A 21,339-nucleotide genomic window follows, 5' to 3' on the forward strand; every position below is an offset into this window, starting at 1 on the left:
AAAGCCTGTTGTGTGCCAGTCGCTCCACCGTGCTGCTGTTTTTCTGTTCAGTGTACAAAATATCTTCTCTTATTATGCTAGGTTAGCGGCTTCTTATGGGAGTGAATATTTTCTGTCAAAGCAACTGGATGCTGCTGCAAAATGAACACATGCCACAAGTACATGCTGCTAAAACCTTGGCTTGTGTAAACAGGTAGGAGGAGAATACTACTATGGCAGGGAGTCTTGCGTTTCAGCTTTTAAATGCTGTCTTCGTGACGGAATGACGAGATGCTCTATGAGTGATATCTTTATTTCATTGCTTGCTCAGAGAAAGCGTTCATTATAAGCGATAGTCACTATTTTCTATTGTTCAAGTAGCAGCATAGGCATGCCTCGTCATTTTAGTCTTGAATGAATGAAGGGGCATCCACAGCATTGCCTTCATTTATTTTTCTCGTTGCTTAATGCTGTGTTCTGCCTGTACATTGCACTTTAGCATGTTTTTTGCAAACTCCAAAGCAAATTTTAAGCGACACAATTCAAAGACACCATGCATTGGCCTTAGGTGCTCGCTGTTAATGTAGAAATATATATTTGGCGTGCTAAATATTAAATCTGAATACTTTAAAGTGTGTTTAGCATCTTACCTGCAAAGAGACTTGCCTTCAAGGAGGGCTTGGAGGCTTCAAATATCTGCTTGGTGTTGGAAGTAGCAGCCTTCACTGATAATAATATACTTTGCAGGCACATTCTACATGTACAGGCGCAGACAAAAGTAAACGGAGCACGCAACTATCTTCAAATATTTTTCACGCGTCACCTACTTGAAATTTCCAGCAGTGGTATGCGAATGCTGGTAGAGGAGGTTGGTGGGCTTTCTTGTAGACAAACAACGCTTCTTCATTACCAATGGAGAAAGCGTGATTGCACTTCGAACGCAATAGCGTGCTCCGTTTACTTATGGCCGCGCCTGTACAGTCAGGCCGGAATGAAACGCACACATATGGCGTACTTTGCAGCGAGTATTCATTCAGAAAGGGTTTATAAACGTGTACTTCGGTAGGTCTTTTACCCTGAAACGTGAATCAGGTTAGCTGCATACTACAGCTGAAAGCACACAGCTAAAATATTTTGTTTTGTTCATGCACTCTCTTCGTATTTTATTCCAGCCTGACTGTACACTACTGCCCCAACAGGTACCCCAACTTAAGAAGGCACTATCTTGTGGCAAATCATGCAGATATGTTTTAGACGGGCGCATGAAGCAATGTGCAGCTACTAGCATTGCATTTGATTGGTCCTACATCTATTTTTCTGCTAATATTGAACTATTAGTGTCTGAGATCTGATGTTCAACTGAATAATCAATCTGTTACCCAGTAGAAAGGCACAGGCATCACACCCAGGGCTAATTCACTGCCCTTCACCCCTGTTTTGGTTTCACTCATTCAGTTATAGTATTAATAATTATCAGTGTTGGCACAGGTATATATATGAACATATGCCGCCGCGGTGGCTCAGCGGTTATGGTGCTCGGCTGCTGACCCGAAAGACGCGGGTTCGATCCCGGCCGCGGCGGCTGGAATTTCTTTGGAGGAGAAATTCTAGAGGCCCGTGTACTGTGCGATGTCAGTGCACGTTAAAGAACCCCAGGTGGTCGAAATTTCCGGAGCCCTTCACTACGGCGTCTCTCATAGCCTTAGTCGCTTTGGGACGTTAAACCCCATAAACTAAACCATATATGAACATATTTTGGGCTAAATATAGTTAATAAGAGTTTTCCATTCTGCACAAGGATGTGGTTGGTCACGTACATCTTTACTATTGTATTATTATTTTTTTTATGCAAGCCTAGCCTGCCTGTTTTATCCTATGCCCTTCTACACCTATCTTCGTTCTTCCTGGCTCTCTCTTCATTTGTTCCTCCTGTTTTCTTTACACTGGCCATTGATCAGGTGCCTGCTGTGAGAATGGCAGCCATCACTAGGCCCCTTCCTGTTTTTTTCCATGAAATCTGCACTGCTACTGCTAATACTAATAGTACTATATCAGTATTTTTGTAATAATGCAGTTATTGTCATGCATAAAGTAGTCAGCTCAGCCAATGGTAGCAGTGTTCAATATCACAATATATCACGCATATATCTTGCATGCAATATATCAGTATATTCACTATTGGAGTGCCCTCAATTTCTTTCAGTTTAGACATTTGACCATAGATATTTTATGCTGTTTTCCTATTTTAGTCCACTCAAACTAAAACTTTGCTTTCTGTTGTGCAGGTAGAATCTGTAATGAATGCCACTCTGTGGAGGCAGTATTTATGGAGCCATGACCTTGGAATTGACAAGCCTTCTTTTACCTTGTTATGTGCTGACCCTTGACTGTGAAGAGACAAATGTCAAGACTTGGATTTCTGCAGAGGTGAGACATCACGCCCAGCCTCTTTCTTTTTTTTGCTGTGTGCTAAGGGATTAGCAAACCTTCATTTAGTACTTCTGTCACCTTTTTTTCAGTGCTCTGGCATGGTAAATAGATATGGTACGTTGGCTACAACATATCATTGTGATGATCTATGGCACATAATAAAGGCGTATGAATTGCTGCAGTTATAATATTTTGCATGTTCGTCTTCTAAATGCTCTTTCAGCTTTGGTTTTTGCAGTGAAATAAGTAGCAAAAAACAAAGACAAGAACAAGTAGGAACTAGGGTTTTCTGTGTTTCACTCATGTTTTCTGGCTTCAGCAATTTAATACCAAATAGCTCAGGTCTACACAATAGTCCTTTCAGTTAAGTACAGTAGTACCTATAATAACTATATTATGCAGAGCCAAAAGGCATTTTGCATTTATATTCAGTACCTTAGTATCACAGACAATATGGAAAAATAATTTAATTCTTGATTTAATTCCACAAGATGTCATACAGAGAGCAATCCTATCAAAACTGAATGGAAAACATGCACTGTTCATGTGTGCTTGCAGTGGCTTATGAAGAAAGGTCAAAATAATTTTCTTTTATGCAAAATGGAAGGTTGAAAATTTTTTGCATTATCAGGTCATGATTGGATCATGAAGTTTTGTGTAAAAAGGGGAACCTGCCATATTTTACGGGGTTGTCTACTCTTAGTGTGAACTCGTGAGTGTATGGCCGCGCTCTTTGTAGTACTGCTGTATCAGTCATGGCTGAGGACCTAAGTGAAGGGGCAGATGAGTCGAAATATCACATTCAGGTCCTTCTCCTGCGCCACTTTGCTGTGATGAGCAGCTGTGTCACATGTAGTGGCCCTCTAAAAAGAGCGGCCGTGCGTGCGCTCGTGTGTTCCAGTAAGAGTGAACCACCCTGTAATTTTGTCTGCTAGAGTGCTGGCGCTTGCATCCAACTGAAAACATTCATCCAGGTTGTCTGGCTAGCCTCCTTCTTCCTTGAGCTCAGATTTCTGGAAAAAATACTTGATTATGTCTGCTTTATTTCAATCGAAATTCATAAGAATGTATTACAAACACCAAATTTTGTGATCATATATGACAAAATTCAAAGAGTGATTGATCATTGGTATTGTTTAGTTTGGGGCAGTAAAATGCCGTGTACCTAGTGCAAAGTAAAATTAAATATGACCAGTTTAACAAAACAAATTATTCTTTGTTATAGGAAAATTCTTTGACCCAAATGCTGGAGTGGCATGGCATGATGAAGACATCGACAGGTGTGCATTCAAAAGTACCCATATTCAGGATGGCACGAGAACTGGTAGACAGCACTTCAACAGTTGGTGAGTACTTTAGTGCTGTGTTCCTACTGTTGCTAATGTGGCCAGCTTTTGTTTTTCATCTAATACGTGCGCGTATCTCTGAAAATATCAGCAGAAATTGACGAGCATTTAGGTATTCTTTCATGAGTTAGCACTGTGAGAATTAGAAAAGAATGGTGTCTGTCTGACATGTACACTTAACTGCCGAATGCAGTAAGCATGGCTTGGTAGTTGAGTGCCTCTGATGTATGAGAAAGTAGCCAGGTTAGTGCACATGTGGAGCAGCCCAGTGTAGCACTTTCAGGCTTCAGGAAGTTTAGAATGAAGGGAGTAATTACTTTAAGAATAGAAAATGGCACAAATCACCGCAACAAGAAGAAATAGCTAACACAACATGCTGACCCAGGTGACACTGTGTACAGGAAATTTATGGCATTGCCCATCGTGTTGCGTGAGAAGAAGGTCGCTCAGGATGACTATCAAACATGAGCTGATGCAGACGCCTTCATTCTGCGCATAGTACTCACTGCAGAACTGAACAAACAAGAAATCAAATTCACAGATGAGAATGGTCAGACCCCTGCGCTTTCCTTGGCAAGCAATCTGGAAGTGCAGTCCTGCGAAATCTTTTATGCTTTCGCTCGCAACGTACCGTATTTACTCGCATATAGGTCGACTTTTTTTTTTTTCAGAAATGTTGCCCATAATTAGTTATCGACCTATATTCGTGACCAAAGAGAGCAAAAGTAGCGAGCTAATGGAGTTCTGTTGGCACACCCGCCGTTTCAAGTAGCGCCGGCTACACTGGTAGTATACTTTGTATGGTCGCAGTAAATACACATAAAAAATAAAGGAAAAATTAGTGTTCGCAATTCTAATAAAAATGTTCGGAACTACCGTATGAACGCGTGAAAGTGCCTGCGCCCGTGTATGGGCCGCTCCCCGTTTTCCTGAAGGAAATGTTTAAAAAAATAAATCCTTGTAAGCGCCGCACCCGAACTTTCCATGCCCCAGACAGGAATACCCTTCTAAATGCACGCGCCGTGTCTTCTGCGATCAACTCCGGCTGCGAGCAACTGTGCACTTGATTCCAGAGCGCTTGTTCACGGAGGCCACGTAGGCGTGCCGGAGGTTCCAGTGCCGTCCATGGATGGCGCCTGAAGTCGCAGTCTTCATCATCGTCATTCGGGTGCACACAATGAATTGCTGTGTGCACCTGCATTGCTCTTTCGCTCATTTCTGTGGTCTTATCGTGGTAGCCAGCTTAGGAAGCAGTATATTTTGGCGTTTAAATAGATACCAAAGCCAGTGTATTATAGTAGAGGGGTTGTGATCAAAACAAAAAGCTCCGGCATGCATGTCGAAGCCGTAGTCGCGCATAACACATATATTAAAAATGGAAAGTTTGCGTCAGTTAAAATCTAGCAAAAGTGCTAGTTCAATGGGTCAACTTCTATGGGTCGACTTATATTCGAATAATATTTTTTATTTCTCGACGAGCCCAATGTATACGGGTCGACCTATATTCGTGGTCGACCTATATGCGAGTAAATATGGTACATTTTCACAGTATGTGGCGAGGAACAGTACATATCTTTTATTTCAAGTTAAAGTGCACTCACAAGTCCCAGTAACGGCTCACTGAGGTATTCTGATACATCTATTGGGCGTCTCGTGAGGAATGAATTCTGAGGCACATTTGAACAGCATGAAGAAACAAGGACTAAGCAAGAAACATGCACACAAACAGCGCTTCATTTGTGTGCATGTTTCTTGCTTAGTCCTCATTTCTTTGCGCTGTTGAAATGTGCTAAAAGTTCACCAACTTTCCCAGTTTTTGGTTCTGCTGGAATTCTCAGGCTTCAGAACAGATACTGCCTTTTGCAGAAACTGTCCCAAAGTTTGTTCCCTCATGGACCTCTTCGAAATAATGACCCAGAAAAGTGAGCCTTCCTTATGTGTCTTTGCTGTGAAGAAAGGCCTACGACATGGAACTTTCTGCTTCTCCATGAGTGCTGAAATGTTTGTGAGGGCGATCTTTTGTAAATATGGAATGGTTGTGCAAAAGCCAAAAAAGAGTCTGTGTGACTGTACAAAGCAGCAGGAATAACAAACTTTTCACAGCTGATGAAGAAGCAGAAAGACCCATGTCTAGGCCTTTTTTCACGCCAGACATATGAGGACACCTCTTATTTTTGGTTATCATTTCGAAAAGGTCCACATAGCAGCGGCTTTGGGTAAACTTTCTGCAAAGAACCCGTTCTGAAAGCTTGAGAATCCAATCCTTGAGGCACACCGCAGACATATCGAAATACCTCAGTGAGCCGTGACTGGTACCTGTCACTTGACATCAGGGATCTGTACATTTTTTTGCACACGCTGAGACTATGGAAGCATTGTGCGAAAGCATATGATTTGGGAGAAGTGCGCTTCCAGATTTCTAGTGGACAAGTGTTCACCCGTTTTAAGATGTTCCTAACTCACTGAGATGTGCAGTGGGTACTATGGACAGAAAGAAGGCATCTGCATCAAATTGTATTTGGCACCCATCCTCGCCTACCTTTTTTTTGTGTGAAATGACAGATAACTATTTATTTATTTATTTATTTATTTATTTATCATACCCCTCAGGGCCAGAGGCATTACGAGGGGGAGTGGCAAAACACAGGAATAAGATTAGAAAATACAGCAAAGAGACAAATTTAAATAACACCTGAGTATACAATGCTAGCTATAGCTTCGCGGAACATCTCATAATTATTGATGTCGGCAATATCTATGGGATGGTGATTCCAGTCACGAGAGGTACGCAGCAAAAATGACTGGGAAAAATATTTGGTGTTAGAAGAAACTAAACCGACTTAATGATTATGGTCAGCATGGTGGGATACATAAAATGGCTGTGGGATAAGGTGATCGCGCAGTGCAGGATGATGGTACACCTTGTGAAATAATGCGATACGAGACATTTTTCGACGAAGTGACAGCGATGGAAGAGAAAGGCCAAAAATTTCATAGTAGTTATGCCTGCAGTGCGATTGTAATTAGTGAGGATGAAACGCGCAGAGTTATTCTGAACCATCTTAAGAGCAGTAATATGGCTGTCGGAAGGAGGGTCCCAGACTGATGATGCATACTCCAGTTTGGAACAAATTAGTGTTTTATATAGCGAAAGTTTCACAGCAGAAGGAACGTTGAAGAAATGGCGACGTAAGTAACCTAGCATGCGATTAGTATTGATTATGTGCTTGATATGAGAAAGACCAGCTTAGGTTAGAAGTGATATGAACGCCAAGGTATTTATATGATGTTACAGACTCTAAAGACATGTTATCAATATAATACAAAAGCAAGACAGTAGATTTTCTTGAAACACGCATGACTTTGCATTTCTTAATGTTTAGTTGCATTGACCATTTATTGCACCAGTTAGCTACAGTGGTAAAGTCAGTATGAAGTAGGCAGCTGTCGTTAGTATCAGTTATTTCTCAGAAAATAACGCAATCATCCGCAAAAAGGAGGATATGAGAGTTAACAACAGATGGAAGATTGTTGATGTAGATTAAGAATAAAAGAGGCTCAAGGACTGAGCCTTGGGGAACACCAGAATGCACTCCTGTAAAACCGGAATTAAAACCATTGGCGGTTACAAACTATGAGTGATTAAGAAGAAAACGCTGAATCCATTTCCGTAGATTAGGGTCAATATTAAGGTTATTTAGTTTTAATAATAGGAGTCTCTGACATACCTTGTCGAAAGCTTTACGAAAATCTAAATATACAGTCAGCTATTGATTATTGGTCAAGGATACGGTGTAATGCATGTGTAAAACATATTAGTTGTCTCGCATGAATAATATTTCCAAAAACCATGTTGTGCTGATGAGAAGAAGGCGTTTGATTCCAGAAAATTAACAAGATTTGTAAAAATTACATGTTCGAATATTTTGCAGCAGTACTATTTAGGGAGATGGGACGATAGTTGAGGGGAGATGTTTTGCTGCCCAGCTTGTACACTGGAATCACCTTCCCAATTTTCTACTCTTTCGGTAGGATAGATTGGTCATAAGATTGTTGGAAAATTTTTGTTAGCATAATAGAAACAAGCTGAAGTGTTTTTCAAAAACTTAGCATAATAAAATCACAACCTAGAGCAGAATGAAGATTGAGATTATTGATAAGTTTAATGACACCAAAAGTATCAAATAAAATTGGCGACATATTTTCATAGTGGTGATTATATGTTGTAGGTATGTGTGCATCAGATGTAACAAAAGTTCTCAGCAAATGAATGGTAAAGAATTGTAGCAACAAGATCTGAAGGAATGGGATCACCAGAGGAGTCCATTAGGACGATATTTTCATCAATCGTGGGATTAATAACGTGCCAGAATTTTCTGATATTTGTTGTGAGCATAGACGGAAGGATCTGTGAATGAAAGTGTTTCTTTGCGTCTTTGACTGCCTGCACATATGCTGCGGATGCAGCCGAGTACGAAGCCCAACGTTCTCTGATTGGGGAAAACTTAGTGATGCGATAAAGTCGCTTCTCTTTATTAGATAAGTGCTTGATATGATTGCTATACCAAGGAGCATTAGGGTGGTTGACGATGGTGCGTTGAGGAATGAACCGTTCAGTGAGCTGTTTACTTTGGCGGAAAACATTTTCCATTTGGTTTCAACAGTATGATTGTCAAAGCCATCAAGATAAATGTCAATAAAAGATGCTAGTTCAATGTTTATTGCCTGAAAAATGGCTCGCTTATAATTGCGTATCACTGTTACCTTTTTGTTAGATATTGGACAGGTTAACTTAATGGAAAAGTTGAGAAGAGCATGATCGCTAAGACCACGCAGATAAGTTAAAGGTGAAACTATTTCAAGTCAGCTAGTGAGGATTAAAGGGTCAGTCTACTCACCGATATGAGTGTATAAATAATGGCATATTCTGGTAGTTGGCACCCTATAACATCAATAACGAGGGGTCTGCGCCCGGTTTAGGCAGGAATTTATATTTTATTTCGGCGTTAAAAGTCGCGTAAAAAAGCATGGTGGCGACCCCAAACGTTCATTTTGTTCAAGAAAGTGGTAGTCTTTTTTTGTAGAAGCATAAGTGAATATACTACGTACCATTTGTATGCCCCAATGTCAGAGAAACGCACGTTTTGTTCTAGTAAACTGTAGAAGGCGTACCGCTCGCTTTTTCTGTAAATCACATGAATATTTATAGTTATACGTACGCAAAACGCAGGCACATTCCCACATTTAGTTCAGCGTATGCTAGCAGAGACGCAAAAATAAACTCAGCCTATAGTGGCGCCATCTGGTCGTCAGGACAGGAACCATTGCTGTAAACAAACCGACTCTCCACTTAAGCCTAGGAGCGGCAGAATCGTCACTCTAATTATTAAAATAAAGCAAATTCATCTCTTATATGTTTTCTTCTAGGCGAGATGAGACGAAGCGAAAGACAGGCGCCCCATTTATGGCCAGTGAACGCACTGAAAAAGGCAGCAACAACGCGAATTCAGTCCGAAGCGAGAGGTCCGGCTTCGACGGGCGCCGCCATGTTTGTCGCCGCGCGGCGGAAATCCAGATGGTTGCCAGATGAGACTACCATCTCATACAGATGTGTTCCCACATTAATTAATTCTATTTTAAAATGTTCTACCGCACTCCTTGGCGCCACAGCTGGCTAAACGGTAATTTGAGTAAAAAGCTATCGGTTGCCGCAAAGAAAATATGGTCGATAAAATTCAGTAGACTGACCCTTTAAGTCTAATGTATTGGCAACATTAGCTGTTAGTCTTGTTGCTTGCGTGTACATTTGCTGTAATGAAAATACTGAGCATACATCCAAAAATTCATTGGCTAGAGACGAGTAGGGTGACAAAATGGGAATGTCGGAGCTCCATGTGATGTTGGGAAAATTAAAATCACCGAGTAGAAATATCGTGAAGCTCATTGCAGAAGGTGGGGGGGAAGATGGTGGGCGATAGCAAACTCCTGTTATGGCTTTCTGGTGATTAATTGTTATTGCTGCCCATACCATTTCTAAGTCAGTCTGAACATGTACACATGATTAAGTGATATCACTTGAATTCACCAACAGCACGCCTCCACCTCTCTGTTTTCCATGATCACAATGAAAGAATACAAAATAATGAGTGTTGAGAGAAAGATATCAGAATCACGGACATGCGCAGTTAGCCAGGTTTCTGTTAAAGCAATAATTTTTGCAGAACACGTGTCGATAGCAGATGATAACGAGTTATATTTGTTAACACTTCTGATGTTAGTGAAAAGAGCCGATACAAAGGCTGTAGGTACCCAACCACTACCCCTCACGTGTGCCTAGGATGTGCTGGGTTCGCAGTCAGCTGCGGTAGAACCAGAGCCTGCCCTGCATGTCGGAATGTTGACGGTAGTGTCCGTGGCCGAGTCATACATGTAGCAGTTATCACTGATATGCAACTTGTTGTAGCGCAGTTTGTGTTTTGGGGCACCAGGTTGGCTTTTAGCAAATTCAAGAAGTTTTTTACGAGCGACTCTTGTTGCAGCTGAGAAGTCTTCAGTAAGAGTGATTTTCGAGTCCTTCAAACTATTACGTGTAGCGAGAATGGCATCTTTAGTTTTCCAATTTAAAAATTTACCAATGACGGGGCGACATTTATTCGGCCTGAAAACTCCCAAGCGATGCACGTGTTCGAGTGCATTAGGAAGAAGGGGATCAACTAGCCAATTGTTAAGAGCAGAAGTTAGTTTTCTTCTGTCTCTTGCTATGTCTCGTCAGAATCTGGAATGCCGTAGAATGCTAAGTTGTTACGTCGTGACCTATCATCCTGTTCGTCTGTTCGTGTTTGCAAAGTGCTGACTATCTCGGAAAGTTCTTCAATTTGAGTTTGTATGCTGGAAACTTCATGGCTGACTACTTCTAGATGATTCTGTATAGCCGCGATTCTGGTTTTGATGTTCTTTTGACCGTTTTAATAGCTTTAACATCAGCTGCAAGTTCTGTCTGGGTATGAGAACTTTGCACAGACCGCGTATGAACATCTTTAAGCAATTGAAAAATAACTTTCATTTGATCCACGGGATCAGAGGGCAAAGATTCGATGTCAAGAGGCGAATGAGAGCGCAGGGTACGGGGCCCGGGGTTGCTCTCAGTGTCACCGGCGCGTAACAGTAGATCCATAGAAAAGGATTCTCAGAAAAAGAAGCCATGCCTGCATTGTAAAGGGAAAACGTTTGAGCGTCTGGTTGAAAAAGCTGTTCCCGTGTCTGTGTGCATAAGGGCATTCATGCACAGAGTGTCATCTAGGCAAGCACACTGTGTCTGCTTCATCCTGGTCTTGTGGTTTTTTTACTGTTTCCTATAATGACAGTGAATTTTTGGCAATTAATCGTAATGGTTTGGTTCTAAGTAAATGGTGTTTGGAAGCTTCTACGAAAGCCAGTTGTTCAGTAGCGGATGGTTTAAGTGTATTTGTGAAATTTATGTGTAACTAGCATTGTGTTACTATAAATGAGGTTTTTTATGCTTTTCAGATAACCTGACAGCAATTGCAGAGGTACAATGTATGCAGCTTTCCATGAAAATAAAACTGATATACCTATACTAACCCAAATACTCTTCTTTCATTCTCAGTGACATGCTTATACGTATGCAATACACAACATGCATAAAGGACTTCTATATAATGCTTCATTTCTTCGGCACCTGGACTGCTACTGTGCATGCTTGATGTCTCAAGATACCAAAAAGATTTTTGCACCAAGACACACACAAGGAAGAGGACATCACGGGAGTCAAGATACATTGGTCAATCACACAAATTCTGAATCTGGATGCGGATGTCAGCTTATAATCAACATAACACTCCACGTCATCATTTTGGTACCACCATGCATCAGCAGTGTCAGTATGATTGAATTGGACTTGCCATTATGGTTGGCTGAGACCATGCACCGCTCCTGTAATGTTTTGTACAAGCCAATGGTGGCAAGCTGCATCACTTGAATACACTGAAAAGGGTCCAAGACAGGCTAAACGGCTGGTTACGGTTACGGCTGTTGCCTTCAGTACTAAACTGCACGTAATTTCCGTGATTAAGAATATGGAGTCCTTCTTAAAGGGGTTGTGAAAAGAAAATGAAGCTGCCCGATTTTAATTTTTACTGCTTCCATAAACATTAGACATGCTAATTCCGAAATATTTCCACTCAATATTGAGTCTGCATTTAATAAAGCCCGTTCGAAATCGCTGCCTTTTTGAGCTCATGAAACGACCATGCGCCGCCGTCGGCTGGCACACGCACTACTCGACTACGTCATTTTAAGATCTTCAGAAACGTAGATATCTTCAACTTTCGTTTGCCCTAAAATAATAGCTTTATGAGAAATTCAGAAAGTGAAACAAGGTTTTCCAATTATTTGCACGCGTAATTGCACTATGTTAAACTGCAGCGCGTGGTCATACATCAATCACTGACCTGGGACCAGTTTCGGTTTCGGTTCTGCTTCTCCATCCTCCTTGGCTTCAGTATCAGCGGCTCGACATAGCCTTGCTTATGTGAACCTATCTAGGTGGTGTTCCTTGACAGCGGTGGTTTGAGTCAGAGAATCGAGCTGAGCAAGGCCAGCCCATCTCGACGACTCTCTCTTTACATGAACTCGATACGAACGAGTCAGCTATCGCGGCGCGCATCGGCTCCGCGCTTCTGTTCTTTGCTGCAGAAAAATATATTCCAGAAGCGTGAAGAGGGTTAGGCATAATTTGCAGATGGGGCTGCGAGTCAACCCACCCCTTGTGATAGAGATGAAGACTCGAGTCCACGACCGGGTTCGGAGGTTCACGGTCGGGGCTCCCGCAGGCAGAGGTGTCGCGGTCTCTCGGCATGACTGCTACTTGCCGGGCGCGCGACGTGCCGTTGCGAGCGGCGTAACAACGACTGACAGCAGCTCGCCGCCTGCGCCCAACCGATGTCAATGACAGGCCGCACGCGGCGCGTTGCACTGACAAGGGGCAGAATGCGAGCGCGCAGAGCGCCAGCGTCATAATGACAAAGGGGACGCGTTTCTCGGGGCCGGCCTGTCAGCCTGGATGCCGGCCGCCGGCGTCAGAAAAACACGCTAGTATTATTTGTTCACGCTCATAACAAGCACTGGAATAGATGAATGCCAAAAATGAATCATTTTTGAGGATCGTTGGCTGATGCCGAGTTGCAGTATTCAATTCGGCGATACAAGCAAATTTCATCCAATGACCGCTTTATTTACTGCCTGGTCGCCGCTCGCATAGCTGGCATTTGCTAGCTCCGCTGGCGTCGCGGAAATCGAGCATATCTTAATTTTATTATGGGACAGGTTCACAGTTAAAGGGGTGACGAGAGTAGTACCTTTTACAGCGCTGACCAGTTCCGAAGCTCCCTCAGCTGCGGTATCGATAGTATCGATGCAAAACCAGGTAGGCTTAGCGACGACCAGGGCCGCCGGCAAGCCTCGATCGCAGCTTCATCGCCCGGCGCGTCAGCGTCGTTGCCGAAAGCTCGGCATGCGCTCGAATATAACAGGCAGCCTTTCTGATAGCATGACGCTGTTTTGTCTTTTCTGGTGCGAATGTGAAATACAGCGAGGCTGCAGGCCGGCCGGCAAACCTGGATCCCGTCCGCTGGCGTCATAAAAATGAGCTAAATATTTTTCTTCATGTAAATAATAAACTTTGGGAGCAAGAAGCGTGGAAAATAGATCATTTTTGAGGATCGTTGTACAATGCCGAGTTGCTGGTAGAAGCAGCAACTGTAATACGAGCAAATTTCTTGCCACAACCGCCGCTCAGCTGCCGCTGCCCGCGGCCGTTGCGGTCCGGCTTGCGCGCCTGGCGTCCGCTATGTAGCTCCTCTGCCGAGCGCACCGCAACAATGACCATATGTTTTGTTGTGAGACGATGCTGTTGACAGTAAAGCGATGCCAAAAGCAGGCATTTTATCATAACCCAGGCTACTTCCGAAGCGCTGTCCACCGCGGCTTCGGTGCGAAACAGGCCTAGCGACGACCAGGGCAGCCAGAGAGCAGTGCAGTTCGTCGCCCGGCGCGCCCGCGTCTAGCGCCGTTGCCGAAAGCGCGCTACGTGGGCAGGCATGCTTTGTGGCCGCCCGAGTACAGCCGGCAGTCTTTCTGATAACATCGCTATTTTGTCTTTTCTGGTGCGAACTTCAGTAGCCAAGCAGCGCGCAGGCTCTGGTGTGCGGTGGCAAAGTGTTACACCGGATGTGGGCCGGGCATGAGTCAAGTGGCGCAAAGATGCTTGCCGCTCCGTGTCCCTGTTTGCTGTAGGCGACAGTTCGCAAGCGGCGACTGGTGCGGCGCGCCGTCCAAGTTTTCGCACATCTGTCAGCTTGAGAGCTAGCAGACTCCATTCTGAGCAGACGACGGTGCCACATTCGAGTCAATATGCGTGCTGTAACCTCGGTCAACTATGGCTAAACAGGCCTCGCTAAGCCGCCATGTTGTGTTGACGACAGAAGCCTCTGATTGGCTTCTTAAAATGACGTTTTCTGTGAGTTGAGGGGGACGCGCGCTGGGAAACCGAAATTTAGTTTTTTTCGCTATTCAATCAACCCAGACGATGAAACGAACCAAAGTATACTATAGAATGAAGGGTCAGAATTCCAAATACACACGTCGTTCAAAATTTTCGGAAAACGTTTCACGACCCCTTTAAGGGCTTGTCCTGTTTCTCAAATTATCTGTTTTATGAATTACGGAAAGTGGTTGGTAACGCATTGTCTCCAGGTTTTAACGTAAACTTGAGCAAATCTGAGTTGGGGGGAACGAGCCACTTTCAGGATTGATTTAGCGAGCATTTTTGTATGCAACGGCGAGGTGCGACGCTTCATGCAAGCAATTCAACTTCTGGATATAATGAACGCTAGCTCAACCCATATGTTTGCCTGAAATAGAGCTCTTGCATTTGCATGGCGATTGTTTTAAGTGATTCGTATGAAATGGTGTCAGTAACGAACAGCTGAAGCCACTACGACCACCCCAGTTCTGGCCTGCGACTTCCTGAATGCAGAAAACCTACAATGTGCGCACCGCCGTTTCAGACCTCCTATACGTATTGTCAGTGATGTCCGTAGTGTTAAAGCATTTATGAATTGTACTCTGAAAACTGCTTGAAATTAAACTTTGCAGTACCTGAAGACCCAGTGCTGGTAATTGTGAGCAGGTCGCCTTGGCATCAGCATTTCGCGTTTGTTACTCGCTCCTTAGGGAGGCTATATCCTCCTGCCCCCTTTCCTTTGGCCCTAGAAGCATGCTGGAGTGCACTGTGCTCCGTTAGGTGCGAGGCACGTGGGCGCCCACAGGGTGTCTCGTCGCCGCAGGTGAGCTGGCCGAGGCCCGGCCATTGGCAGCAGCAGAGGCGGCCGGCTCCTGAGCGCTGCCGGCTACGGCGGCGTCTGGCCGCATGGACGACGAGGAGGCACCCCAGGAGTCCTCCCTGGGCGCCGAGCGCGCGCTGGGCGGCTTCTGCAGCCGCTTCTGTCGGGGCCTCTACCTGCTCTTCATGCTGGCCCTGTTCGGTGCCGCCGTGGCCGTGCTCGTGCTCTGGGCGCCGCCCACGCCCACGCAGGTCAGGAGCCGCCGCGCATTCCAGAGAGACGCGTAGAGCCAAACGCCCACCTTCGTTCAGGATTTGTTTGCATGCCACTGCCGCGACCTAGCCTGAATTTTTCTCGTGACGAGCAGTTCTAACACAGACGGCCACCAGACGCAGCTTCAAAGAGCCAGCCGCGCCTTTTACCGGGCCAAATATCACGGGGTGCAGCGACATTATCCTCATTACTTACGGGATCAATACCCTGGACATGTGGTCTCACATGATGCCAACTGCGGAATGAAGACTTCTTCTGGACATGTTGCTGTTGAGAGAAAAAGCGACTTTGACGCACGCTGTGGTAGAGAAAAAGAGAAAAGCACTATTTCGCCACCCATGCCTCAAGCTAAAACAGAAGCTTGGATGAGTTAGTAATCCATTTAGTACAAACAGCGCGAGTTGAGGCCGGGACGAAGGAAGAGACAGCACTCGTTCTTGCATGTTTTCCTTCGTCCCAGTCTCCATGTCTCAAGTCGGTGAGTTGAAGCTGTAGCTCCAAATTAATTTCGGTCACATGTGATTTTTAAACTTGCATCGAAATTTCAGTGCACGAGCGTTTCGGCACTTTGAAAGGCCCTTGGTGGTTGAACAGACAGCATATTATGCGACGCCTAGGATAAGCAGAAACAAGGGGGAGGGGTTTTTAAGCGTTCAGTTCAAGTTGCGAAGCAAATGTGATTGAAGTATGTGGCCGAACAAACTCGTTGGCTTCTATCGTGCTGACCCGTATATCGCAAGGCCATCCAGAATGCGTCGATCGGCTCTGAACGTGTTAGCTGACTCGGACGAGCAGAGCCTGTGATCGCCCTTGTGGTGCATGGACGAGGAAACAGGCCCTTACACCGCAGGTCTTCCTGGGCGCCGTGCTGTTCGCCCTGGGCGGCTGCTGCGGCCTGGTCTTCGTCAGCTGGGACAGCGTGGTGCGCTCTACGCGCCTCGGCTGCTGCTGCATCTACGCCACGTCGGTGGTCTTCTGCGCCGCCCTGCTCGGCGCCGGCTCCCTGCTGGCCGAGCGCACGCCGCGCTACGTGCGCGAGGACGGCCTCGTGCTGCTGGGCCTAGGTCTGCTGGGCCTGCTCTTCGTGGCGCTCTACGCGTTGGCCGGCCAGCGCGCGGCTGAGCGCTCGCGCCAGGACCGTGGCTCCTTCTTGGGGCAGCTGACGTCGCGGTCGCGACTCAGCTCCAGTTCGGCGGCCGTCGAGCTATGCAAGGCGCTGTTCACGGAAAACCGCGCCTTCGCGCCGCAGCGTCTGCATGAGGACGAGGCCGGCTCCAATAAGGTGGTCATGCTGTGCGTCCTCCGCTCGGAGGCTGGCGGGGCCAAGACTGTCACCTTCGTGGAACCCGGGGGCTCGGCAGCTGAGCGTGACTCGGCACTGGACGCCGAGTCGTTGCCGGACGCCTCGGCTGAAGTACGCGAATCGTCCGATCCGCCGGCTGTCTAAGCCGTCATTCACACTGGCTGTTGCGGACTCAAGTTCGCGGTGGAGGCCCGCACGAGCGATGACTTAACGGAGAGCAGTGGTTCTTGTCGACGTGTGCCTTGCTTCAACAAAACAGCGACTTCGGTAGAGGCTGCAGCAGCCCCTACAGCAGGTCCAACTTTTCCATCTGCAGCTTAAGCGCACCCAGTTAAGCAAACCCCAAGTGTTCGCACCGCGGTAAGGGAGCCGAGCAGCGCTTGATTGCCGCTGTTCATTTCCGAGGGCGCGTCCCGTCGCGGCCTCTCTGCCGCGCCCGCAAACGTCAGTGTGAAGGCCAGTACAAAAAGCCATTGCCTAGCACAGACGGTGGCTTGCTCGACTGTTGACGGTCCGGTTACACCGGCGAAGCTCATCCTATAAGTGCACGTTTACTGATCGCACACAGCATAGTCAGCGAATTCGTAAGAGCAAGGCTGAGCCACGAGGAAAATGGAACTTAGCTTTCTCGAGCCATGTCCCGTCCAACCGCGCATCCAGTGTAATGTTACTGAGTGCCTGCCACTGCTAAGCTCAGGTCACCGATGAGTGGCGTTTGTGCAACTGGTCCTGGATGGTTCCGATGGCCGAGTCGATGGCTTGAATCCAGCTGGGTTCAAATGTCAGTGCGGAGAGCTAGTTCAGTTGGAGCATTCGCTCTTGGAGCAGAATCCTTGATGCGATTCGACCATTGCAGTTTGCCATGAAAAGCTCGCGTCCAAAGGTGAGACTGTAGTACAAAGGCAGCTTCTACATCTTCCGGTAAGCTCGCGTCCGTCACTCTATGCCACAAGCCAGTGGCCGTTTGAGGAGAATCTGATGTTTCTCACACGACGCGCTTCCCTCGGCTCAGTGACTAGCGGCGAAAGCTTCTGAACACGATCAAACGGCGACAGTTGTGTAATGGTACGAACACGGGAACGATACCCGTATAGCCTGGGAGGCCCAAGCCCGACTTTCACGCAAGTCTTGGTGCTTTACCACAGTATGCCCGCTTTTTGTAGATCTATACCGACACTGTCTTTGTTGTTTTCTTCTTGCTAGATTCGAGCTCGACAACGTTCGAGACAGAACGATCCCCCAAAGCAACCTCACTGTGACCACTGCGTCTTGGCACCATCGATCTCCGGCTCAGACTTGCACCGTACAATCCGGGGAAATCAGCGGCTGAGGTGGTGAAGCGTGCGAACTTCTTTTCGTCCTTTGCTTCAAGGTCATGCGCCTCGCGCAGGCCCCTATATACTCTGCAGACGCTTCCGAACAAGTCACATTTGCTCAAAGTAACTGCCATATCGCTTCCGACTTTGACGCATGTAGTACGTACCTCTCCACACCTCCACCCGCTCCACGCCGAACATTTCGCCACCCAAAAAGTGGCAACGTAGATTGCCATGATAGGAAATAGTGTAGATGGGTTCCCCGTTCGTTCGCGTTTATTCAGATGCGTTTCAGGTAGCAACAGTTGCATCTAAGCCAGTAAGTATTTGTAGGACGCAGAAAAATCAACGAACCAATGTTGGCCTGAATCTAATCGTAGCAGTGCGGTGTGTAAAGTACAGCTGCGCGCTGAACGCTGCCATTTTGAGCGGCAGCTTTCTTACTGCTGAATTGGGCGACGGCGCAGCAGCAAGCTAAGCGACAAGAGCGCCTGCGCGCTTGAGGCCGATTTGCAAAAAACTCAGCATGCACTGGTGTGACAGCAGCTCAGAGATTTCAAAGGCAAGCCGCAGTATGGTGCACACCTGTCGGGCGCTGATGATAGATGAAGCTGGCCATTCTAATCGTTCTTTCCATTTTCACGAATTCCGTGAGACCCATTGTTTCACTCCATCCTGCGATTCGGCATGCACTGACAATAGGCGTTCCTGTTCGTAGAATTCGGGATGTTGGCGGATTATCCTTTCAGAGCGTCGACGCTCTGCCACGCACAACAGGGAGCGACGCAGTCAAGTTTTGCGCCAAGGCGCTGAGATTTGTTGCCTGTCCTTGTCGGCGTGGTACGCAAGTTCGCCTGCAGGCTAAAAGTTTTTGTGTGGATCTTTGTCTTAATTGCAGCGCTGCGCTGAACAGCCTTCTACACTTATTACCTTAAACATATGCTCGGGAAAAATATTCTTGCACAAGTATTTCGACTCAGAAAGCGACATCTTTGCAAGGCAACCTATATGTCTCTGATATGAATTCCTCATTTCAAAGTGATTGCACCTGTAGATAAGCCATTTTTAAGGAAAAACGAAATTTCGACCGTTACGTGATAATTGTGAGAACGTAGTCCTCGACTCCCTATGGGATGACGTTTAACAAAAGGAGAGGTCGCAACCGCCCGACCTTTACGTCTGCCACTTAGTAAGATATGGCTGAGGAACATGGCGGGAGCTGCGTCATAGTACGCAGGCTCCTTGTTTAACTAACCTAATTTTTTTGCGAAATCAATTTCTTTGCTACTTGACAGTCTTAAAGTAAGCGAATCGTTAAGTTTATGCGGGCAGTTTATGTTCAAACTCAGAAATCGAACAGCTATTCAATACTGGTTATAGGCGCGGATGTAAGTCGAGAAAGTGAGAATTTTTCTCCTTTTAGGGCCTTGTTTGTTTTTGTTTTTTTACGCTTGCGGATGCGAATATGTCTACGTCAGAAACACGTAATGATCAACAGCAAGCCTGCCATTACATTTGTGCGTGCAATAGAATTGCGCATATAAGGCTAACATGCTTCTCTAGATATCTGCTTACCGTAATGTAGCAGTGAGGAAGGATTTGTTAATGTAGATTAACTATCATCCCTCATATTTACATCTTTCATGAGTACATTACGTATATGTCAGGCAGCAATCAACTGTCCCTATACAAATAGTAACTGGTAAAAAAAACGGAGCAAAAGTTGTTTTGGCTGCTGTAAACAGCCCAAAATTAAGGTCGGTGAACTTAGGGCTATTGTGGAACTTTCGGCTCGTACAGGATTTGTCCATCCAAAGTATGCCTTTTTTTTTCACAAAAAAGTTGAAAGCGGTAACTTCTCTTGCGAAATGGGTCGTGGCTGCGATTTGAAAACGCTTTAAGCTTAGGTTTTCGCATGCTTCGGACGTTTTGCTGCTCATAAATGGCTGCGCGACCTGTTTTGCGCAACAGTTTTAACTGAAGCCGAGTGTCATTCTTCATATCGGTGTTGAAAGCGAATGCCAACTTTTGTCCCGCGGCTGCATATACTCGAAAGCAGCGCATATCGTACACTCGCGCCTTGAGTGCCAGGGAACGTAATAGCTCGTCCCACCGCGCATAGCTGCTGCCGGCAGGCAGGACGCTATTAGCATATCACTGAAAGCCATAGTCGTAGGAAGTGCGGCCAGTCGTGCAGGAAGTCGTAGGAAAAACGTTGCTCCCCGCTGGGTGGGGAAATGTCCTGGCGTGTGCGGTCCGCGAGACAGCCCTCTCCAATCAAAGTAGCCGACCGTTATTTGTCCCCTTTTTCTACGACGCCAGCCGCCGCGCTGACACGAGCACGCCCCACAAGAGCCCCCCGCCGGTGACATATCGTCGAGCGCAGCCCGCCCGGCCGCCCGCCGCGCCGCTCGCGGCGGGCGGACGGTGCTGACGTCGCTTGGTATTGCATCCACTTCTGCGGCGCGCAGTTACTACGTTTGTTGCGTCCCCTCGGTCTTCTTTCTCGACTGCTTTTATCGTTCAGCATCTACACGAACCACCGGCGTTAGCCACTTTTCAGGCAATAAAATTCGACTCATCATCACGGCGTCCGAGTCTACTTCCAGCGGTTGAAAGTGTGTCACACTGAACATGGCGGGAAAAAAGTGCAAGTCATTCGATAAAGGGGAAGTCGGTGTCACTTCAGGTGTGACGAAGAACAAAAAATAAGGGTACGCTAAGGAAGATGGTTTAATGAGACGTGGAGAAACACAAGAGCTCGGAATAGAGAGGCTAATGAGTCAGTTGTGGAAAAACTGCCGAACGACAATCCAAAGATGCTCAAAACTCGAGCGCTTCATGCGCGTCTCGCATGACTCATGATCATGATATTCGTTTAACAGCTACGCATTACCCAAGGAGCTTACGAACGTGAGTAAGCAGTATTTTTCTGCCCTTGTACCTACGTTGGGTCTCTTGCAAGAACTGATCCGCGTCATGATGTTGAGGCTGGCCTGCCACCGAAGGCTGGCGGCTTCGGGTCGGCCCAGGCGGCCTCAGGGTTCGCCACGCGGACGGCGCGAAACCGGCCCAGCGTCCCGCTAATAGCTAGCGCTATTAGTGGACACAGCACACTGCCGTCTCGGCACCCGCAGGGATGCCTGCTTCACAACGATGCGAATGTTGTGGGCCGTTGCTCACAGGAGACTGAAGTGACACACGGAGCGCATGCGTAAAAGGAAGTTTACCCGCGTCCGTTTTATCACATGAAGTGTCTTTTATGGGCAGGTACACCATTAGCAGACGCGCAGCTCAAGTTGTAGAGCGAAACCACTACTTCACGAGGT

At 46.3% G+C, this 21,339-nt stretch overlaps 1 protein-coding gene across 12 annotated transcripts in view; it reads left to right on the forward strand.

The window, feature by feature from the left end:
- LOC149349565 (uncharacterized) overlaps nucleotides 1–20,582 on the forward strand; it is a 51,650-nt gene extending 31,068 nt beyond the window's left edge. For 3 of the 12 annotated variants that reach the window (XM_089578552.1, XM_089578550.1, XM_089578548.1), the window contains exons 2-6: nucleotides 2,265–2,406; nucleotides 3,635–3,755; nucleotides 15,122–15,369; nucleotides 16,242–16,805; nucleotides 17,898–20,582. In XM_089578552.1, the coding sequence (XP_089434678.1) occupies nucleotides 15,205–15,369; nucleotides 16,242–16,805; nucleotides 17,898–18,032 (864 nt within the window). In that variant the 5' untranslated portion in view covers nucleotides 2,265–2,406; nucleotides 3,635–3,755; nucleotides 15,122–15,204 and the 3' untranslated portion in view covers nucleotides 18,033–20,582. Of the gene's footprint in view, nucleotides 1–81; nucleotides 194–2,264; nucleotides 2,407–3,634; nucleotides 3,756–11,282; nucleotides 11,357–15,121; nucleotides 15,370–16,241; nucleotides 16,806–17,897 lie in introns of those variants that run through there. The other 9 variants (XM_089578556.1, XM_089578554.1, XM_089578557.1 and 6 more) reach the window with 7 other exon arrangements.
- Nucleotides 20,583–21,339: the final 757 nt, after the last annotated feature.

The sequence above is a fragment of the Amblyomma mixtum genome, chromosome 3 (assembly GCF_055824585.1).
Source record: "Amblyomma mixtum isolate Tamu chromosome 3, ASM5582458v1, whole genome shotgun sequence".
Taxonomy (NCBI): domain Eukaryota; kingdom Metazoa; phylum Arthropoda; class Arachnida; order Ixodida; family Ixodidae; genus Amblyomma; species Amblyomma mixtum.